Source organism: Sebastes umbrosus, chromosome 3, assembly GCF_015220745.1.
Source record: "Sebastes umbrosus isolate fSebUmb1 chromosome 3, fSebUmb1.pri, whole genome shotgun sequence".
Taxonomy (NCBI): Eukaryota; Metazoa; Chordata; class Actinopteri; order Perciformes; family Sebastidae; genus Sebastes; species Sebastes umbrosus.
Genome location: NC_051271.1, coordinates 4,547,306 through 4,555,345, shown reverse-complemented (window position 1 = coordinate 4,555,345; position 8,040 = coordinate 4,547,306). Strand labels below are relative to the sequence as shown.

Genomic DNA, 8,040 nt, shown 5'->3' with positions numbered 1-8,040 from the left:
ACAGAAGTTTAGTATGTGTTCAAGATAGAGTGAAGATGTCTCTGTTCAGAGCATATTGTACACCACTGTACTGTCTACAGCCCATTTGTGGTCAAACTATAAAAAAGTGAGCTTACAGAGACTTCAAGTTGCATATAATGATGCAGTGAGAATATTACTCAAAAGACCGAGCTGTTGCAGTGCAAGTGAAATGTTTTATGTCTGCAGGCATAAATACTTTAAAAACTGTCTTAAGAAATCTCATGTACAAATTTATATGCCGGTTAAATGACTCTGAGATTGAAATAATCTTGCGGTTGTCTAACATAAGATTTAACACTACACGGTACCAATCACAGCGGTGGAGGCATTGGTATAGTTCTTTATATGTGGCATTAATGTATTTATATTTCTAATCTATTTTAATCATGACTTTTTATTGTGCATCTTGTAATGTAATGTTTTATATGTAATGTCTTGTTTTTTATCTGTACCTTGAGTCTGCAATAAAGTTTGGATTGAATTAATAGGCAGGAATAATAAATGCCTGTTTTCTTTTTAGGTATCTTCAATCATGATGAAGGAGAGTATGTTGATGTTTATCGTCCTTTGCTGCCTCTGTGTGAGGATAAGACCTCTGAATGCAAAGACGGTAAGATAATTAATGCATACAGTAACATGCCACTAATATCCACTGATTTTACAATATTTCACCACTCTGTAAAAAATACTTTTGTATTCTAATTATTAGTAAAATGTCTTACGCATTCAAAATGATTGATGACGATGAAGTCTGAAATTGACCTAATTGAATTTGATTAAGTTGATCAAGTTCTTATAGTCATAAATCGGAAATAAAAATGAATGACTGAATGAATTAAAATGAATTGTAAAAGTGTGTAAGGGTTTATAACATTATGATTGAAGTATATGATTCTGTTCTCATGCTCTATTATGACTCATAAATTGTTGCAGCAAATTTTGTGTTGATACCATTTAATATTTATTTTGGTGCTAAATTTAACCATTTTTTAACACTGGAGAATTAATAAAAAATATCAATAATTCCTCCAAAATACCACATTAAGACACCAAGACCTTGAGGAACACCACAGAAAAAGCCATGCTGTGATTTTGGATCAAAAACTTTTGACATTTGGAGATTTCTGCAAGAATTGAATTTTTCGGCGATAGGACGGCGAGCACGTCTGTTGTGTAAACTGCTCAGAAACCCCCTTATTGTCAATCTACCTATGCAAGTCATCCATCCTCTGAATGTTCTAGGTCTGTAGTTTGTGGCTGTAACAATTCATGAGGCTGTGATTATCCTAGAGGTCACCACAGGTCATTTCATACAGTGCGGTCAGGTTTCAATAAATGGTCCCACTACAATGAAATTGCTACTATGGGGACTAACATCATCACACATGAATACAGTTGAACTCATTGGATCCACAAGAGTCTCAGCTTTACTGTGATACCCATTTTATGTAATTCAAGACTGTTTAGGGACCCCATGCAGAAATATTCAAATACACCATTTTAGAATAGAAGGAAATGACCCATTTATACTGCATGCAAAAAAACTGCATGTGATTATCATAGAGTGGGCATGTCTGTAAAGGGGAGACTCGTAGGTACCCATATAACCTATTTACATTCATATATCTGGAGGTCAGAGGTCAAGAGACCCCTTTGAAAAATGGCCATGACAGTTATTCCTCGTTAAAATTTAATTTAATGTTATTGTGTAAAATGCATTATCTAAATAAAACTACATGTTCTGTTTTTTCAACAGTTGCCTGAACATGACACCATAAAGGCCCTGTTGAAACGCTCTGATGTCCAAAAGGTCGATGTTGAGACATCCTCTCCACAGGAGGCTACAGTGGACCCATCTTCAGCATCTGAAGAGCCTGTAAATGTTCAGAATACCTCCGTTCAGGCTGCCGTGCAGAAAACCACAAACGCCTCGCTGAAGGCAGCAGTACAGGTCCCGTCAGGTCTGTCCAGGCTCATCAGAATCCCTCTCAGCTTGTCTCTGGACTCCGTCGATGACATGTATTACGGCTGCTCCCAGAAGATGCTGATCAACGTGAAACGCCACTACCTCCCCAGGAGCACCAGGGAAGGTCTGCACTCCACATACACAAAGCTGTGTGCCCTCAAAGCCATGAAGAATAAGGACATGTATGACCCGCTGTCCTGGAATCACTTCAGGGCTCTGTGTGCCTACACAGCGGGGTCATACGACGACCTAAACCGAGCAGTCCGTAGGGGGAAGGCTTCCTACAAGACATCGTTTCAATTCCACGCCCTCCACTTCCTGCTGTCTGATGCCATCCGGCTCCTCAAACTCAACCAAAGAAGCTGCTTCACCACCTACCGGAGGAGCAAACTGCTCTTCATCGGGGAATTAGGACAAACCATTCGCTTCGGCTCATTCGCCTCCAGCTCCCTCAACAAGGACTTGCGTCAGTTTGGACGGAGGACCTGCTTTGAGATAGAAACATGTTTTGGCGCCTACCTCAAGTCCTATTCCGAGTTTGACTCGGACGAAGATGAAGTACTGATTCCTCCGTATGAGATGTTCACTATTATCTCTGTGAACGTGACGGGAGAGAACGACTTACACTGTGATGCTTTCTACAAGCTTGAGACTGCCAGGGTTTACAGCAGTCTCAACTGCCAGGCTGAGGACCTTTATAATTAGCAGGAGTGTCCAATTTTAACACTATATCAGTTTAGCTACTGTCACCAGATCAGCAACATGTCTATTCTATTATGCTTCACTGTCTTGAATTCATTAAAACAAATGTCTATTTAGAGATTGAGAGTTCATTCTTGACCTTTGAAGCAAAACAGTCGCACCACAACGACCATTTAGTAGCTGTTCTGGAGCTTTAGATTGTATGACATCATCTTCCTCAGCAGATGGACGTAGCCCAGTTGTCATGAAATTAGTGATGTGTCGGACGCGAACGAGCCGGCTCAAAAGAATACAAAGTTAATTCATATGCTTTATTTCCATGTCTGCTGTTAAATATATGATAATTAGAAAATAACTTCTTTGAATATGGACTTCTTCTTTTTCAATAAGTCACACAATGGTGAGATTTGTGCCTGATCAGATGTGTCTTCTATTAGTTTTCCAACTCCGATGAAGAGCAGACGCTCCTCAAGCCTAAGGGCCCTATTTTAACCATTATATGCTATTTTAGCATACAATTATTAAATCATGTTTATAATAAAGTCATTTTTGATAAATTGAGTAATTTGGCAGTAATTCCAAAGAAATTTCAAATAGGTTACTTGCTAATTATCAGCTAATTACTATGAAATTTGCGGACCTATAAAATGAAATGTTACCAAAATCGTTAAGAAAAGGTAGTAATACCACAGTGTAAAAATACTGTACTTAAAGTATCTAAAAGTACCGTTTATTATTATTATGCTGAATGGTACATGTCTTGATGCAGTACTGTAAACATCACATTAATATTGCAGCTGGTTATGTACTGTATATATATGTATATGTATATGTATATATATATATATGTATGTATATATACTGTATATCATAATGTATTAGTTGATTCAGATTATTAATACACAATATAAATCTGCAAAGTAACTAAAGCTGTCCAATAAATGTAGTGCAGTAAAAACTACCTACAACCTTTCCCTCTGAGATGTAGTGGAGTAGAAGTATAAAGTAGCAGAAAATGAAAACACTCAAGTAAAGTACAAGTACCTCAAAATTGTACTGTACTTGAGTAAATGTGCTTAGTTACATTAATACTAATATTGCAGTGACATGTATGCCCGGCTGACTGACTCCTGTCAGTGGAGTGCTGCTGCCACCATGTGTTTAATGGGAGGTTCTGCACACAGAAAGCTGGAGGCAACTTATATAAACTTCTTAAACAAATCTACTTCTGACAACACTTTAAGCAAGAAATAGGCGATGCCACTGCTGAATCTCCTGGCGACTGCTTCTCCTGCATTGAGACACCCTCCATCACGGATCTGGTGGAAATGCAGGTCGAGCATGTGCAGGCAGCAGCATGGAGGCGGGCCGGTCCAGCTTCATAGTCGTGGATCTTTCTTCAGTGTCAGCCTCGTTTTCACCAAGCAGCCAAATTAATACCCTCACTTTACAGATTTGTATTAAACAGAGCAGTCGCTGTTTTGATTATTTATGTTTTTATTTATCTGCACCATCCTTGTATTTTTCACTCAAACACAAATGGTGCAGTAGTTCAAGACTGTTCTCACAGTTTGGTACCTCAAATTACACAGCTTCTTTTCATTTCATTTAAAAATGTATTTAGAACATGTAGAATACAAAAAAAATAAAGAAAAAGAGAACGATCATACCAACAAGTGGACAACCAGAAAGAAGTAGTATTTACATACAATGAAAAGCAAAAGAAAAGCAAATTGTCAAACACTTGATGCCTTGATTTATATATTCGAAAAGGAGTAAGAAGAAGTACAAACTTATTTAATCCCACCCCTTCTCCATAACTCATTCATTAATAATTAACCAGCTTCCTTATTGAGCCATACATATACTCTAATTAAATGTTCTTAAATTTGTCTACTATAATTACCTTTTATCTCTGTCATACAGAAATATGAATTAATTACTGATATAATTATCCTTATCAAACTATAAATTTGTTATCAATCCAGAATACCAATTCATTACTTATAATATAACTTAATCACAATACCAATTACTTACTTATATATTTAACTTAATCATATTGACTAGTTATCTTTTCGTATATGCGCATATTATTATTGATAATATACAATTTATAATATACAATATGCACATGCAATACAACATGCAATACACATACACACACACACATATATATATATATATATATATATATATATGTATACATTGCATATTGCACTACATGCGCACACTGCACACCACATACACATATACATATATGTATACATACGTATATATATATATATATATATATATATATATATATATACAATACACAGCATCTGACCATGAATACATTATTCTAAATTTGATTTTGAATTTTAAATTTGCATTATTCTTTACAGAAAAAATAGGAAGATAGACTAATACAGAATAAATATTAAGTAACCAATAAATAAATAAACAAACAGTAATAGATAAATAAACAGTGACCCCTGTAAACACCTTGTGATTGTCAAACCCCCACTTCATCCCTGTACCTTGTGAACATCATGTCTTTATACCTTATTTTAAACTGGTTTAAGTTTGGACATTGCTTTAGCTCCACAATGAAACTGTTCCATAGTTTCACTCCACAGATTGAGATACAGAAACTTTTCATGGTTGTCCGAATACTGTGAGTTTTAAAATGACCTGTTTAAATGTGTTACATACTCTGATGGTTGGAATCAAAATTCATCAAGGTTAAGTTTTTCAAGTTTATTTTTTATTTCATATCACCTGAATCTGGCATTTATGTTGTTTGTTATTCAATTTGTAAATGTTAAATTATATGTTGGAATTGTTACATGATCAATAATGTGCTTTTGTAAGATTGAAGAATGATATTTGTATGTTATTTTATACTTGTATCAAGTTCACTGCACTTGTGGGTTTCAAATAGATGATAAAACAAGCAGAAATATTTTTTTGATTTTTATTGAACAATAATCATTATTATTATTTGTGTATGGGAGGAAACCAGAGTACCTGGTAAAACCCATGCATGCACGGAGAGAATACTCTACACAGACAGAGACCGATCACCAGTCCTTCCTCTGTGCGGCTACAGTGCTGATCACTCTGCCACCGTGCAGCCCTCAAACTATGGAAGTATGGTGAACACTCACAGCACACCACACCTCTAACCAGCAGGTGCGTATGGTGAACACTCACAGCACACCACACCTCTAACCAGCAGGTGCGTATGGTGAACACTCACAGTACACCACACCTCTAACCAGCAGGTGCGTATGGTGAACACTCACAGCACACCACACCTCTAACCAGCAGGTGCGTATGGTGAACACTCACAGCACACCACACCTCTAACCAGCAGGTGCGTATGGTGAACACTCACAGCACACCACACCTCTAACCAGCAGGTGCGTATGGTGAACACTCACAGCACACCACACCTCTAACCAGCAGGTGCGTATGGTGAACACTCACAGCACACCACACCTCTAACCAGCAGGTGCGTATGGTGAACACTCACAGCACACCACACCTCTAACCAGCAGGTGCGTATGGTGAACACTCACAGCACACCACACCTATAACCAGCAGGTGCGTATGGTGAACACTCACAGCACACCACACCTCTAACCAGCAGGTGCGTATGGTGAACACTCACAGCACACCACACCTCTAACCAGCAGGTGCGTATGGTGAACACTCACAGCACACCACACCTATAACCAGCAGGTGCGTATGGTGAACACTCACAGCACACCACACCTCTAACCAGCAGGTGCGTATGGTGAACACTCACAGTACACCACACCTCTAACCAGCAGGTGCGTACGGGTCTGGGTATCATCGGATATTCCGTTTTTCCTTTGGAATTCAGAAAGGAAAAAATGTTTTTTTATTTTTTCGTTTTAAACCAAAAACCAGGAAACGGCCGTTTTCCCGTTTTTCGTTTCTGAATCAAAAAATGAAAAACGAACCCAAACCGGGCCGTTTGTTTGTTTTTGCGAATTCCTTTTCTCATTATTCGTTTTGAATTGAAGAACGGAAGTCACGTGGGTTTTTCGTTTTTTCGTTTTAAACCACAAACGAAAAACGGAATCACGTGGTGCTCTGTTTGTTTTTTGTTTCCAAACGAAAAACGAAAAAACCAAATTAAAAAAACGACCCGATTTAGTTTCTTCAAGTTTCTTTCTGTTATTTTCTGTTTTGAATCGAAGAGCGGAGAACGGCAGTCACGTGACCAGGAAGTGAAGGCAAACATGTCAAAATAAAAGCCAAGAAGATAGTTTGGTCATTCTATAAAAGTGTAACATTATTTAAGCACAGGATCAAAGTAACAGTAGAAGATAAATAGGCTAAATAAATACACAAATAAATACATACATAGATATTTTTTTTTGTTCTTTTCATTAACACATGAATATCTTTTATCCAAAAAGTGTGTGATAAATTACAGGGAGGGTCTCTATAGATGTTATACAACAGGGAGGGTCTCTACAGATGTTATACAACAGGGAGGGTCTCTACAGATGTTATACAGAACTCTCACATAATTGACACTTTTCTCTCTCACAGTCTCACTATGGGCTGTTTCTTTATGTCGGCAGGTGAGAAGCACTATGTGGCTACTCCTTTCAACACACCTGACACTTCCACCTGATCCCTTCACTCCACTAGGAAGGCTGTAGCCGAGTAGTTCTACATCATGATAATGCTGATTTTTCAACAAGCGATTATGACATTAATGCCAGCTAGACAGAATAAAGCTCTGTCTGTCATGACAATAGTACTGTACTGAAGGCCACTTCATCAAAATCATGGAAATTCACAATAATTAGGCCTGTGCTAAAAAAGCCGACGCAAGTAAGCCAAATGATCTTTGGCCTATCGCAATAACCTCCATATTGTGTAAAACCATGGAACGAGTTCTTGCCAACCACCTGACCAGCACAGTGCTAGATCTGCTCCAGTTCGCTTAAATAAGAGCAACAGAGGCCCAGACGACGCTGTGCTGACTCTGCTTAACACAGTCACAAAACACCTTATGCATCCTAAAGGTTATGCCAGAGCTTTATTCGCGGATTTTAGCTCAGCTTTTAACTCAATGAAGACGCATATTCTCCTGAAAAGGCTCATTGATCTCAACATCAACACAGGGTTAGTTGTGTGGATCAGAGAGAACATGTCAGACGTGCTGCCCACAAGGCTGTGTTCTTTCCCCTGTGCTATTCTCTCTTTTTACTAATGAATTTATGATCAATGAGAAACATTTTAGACTGTTTAAGTATGCGGATGACATGGCCTTAGTTGACCTTTTACAGGAAACAGGCCCACTAGGTGAAGCTGCCTATCTG

The 8,040-nt window shown here is 38.0% G+C and overlaps 1 protein-coding gene across 1 annotated transcript; it reads left to right on the top strand.

Moving 5' to 3' along the window:
* The first annotated feature begins 224 nt into the window (after positions 1–224).
* LOC119484631 (ecto-ADP-ribosyltransferase 4-like) lies at positions 225–3,110 on the top strand. The gene is made up of 2 exons (XM_037763601.1): positions 225–631; positions 1,778–3,110. The coding sequence occupies exons 1-2, from the start codon at positions 554–556 to the stop codon at positions 2,690–2,692; spliced, it is 993 nt and encodes a 330-aa protein (XP_037619529.1). The 5' UTR covers positions 225–553; the 3' UTR covers positions 2,693–3,110.
* Positions 3,111–8,040: the final 4,930 nt, after the last annotated feature.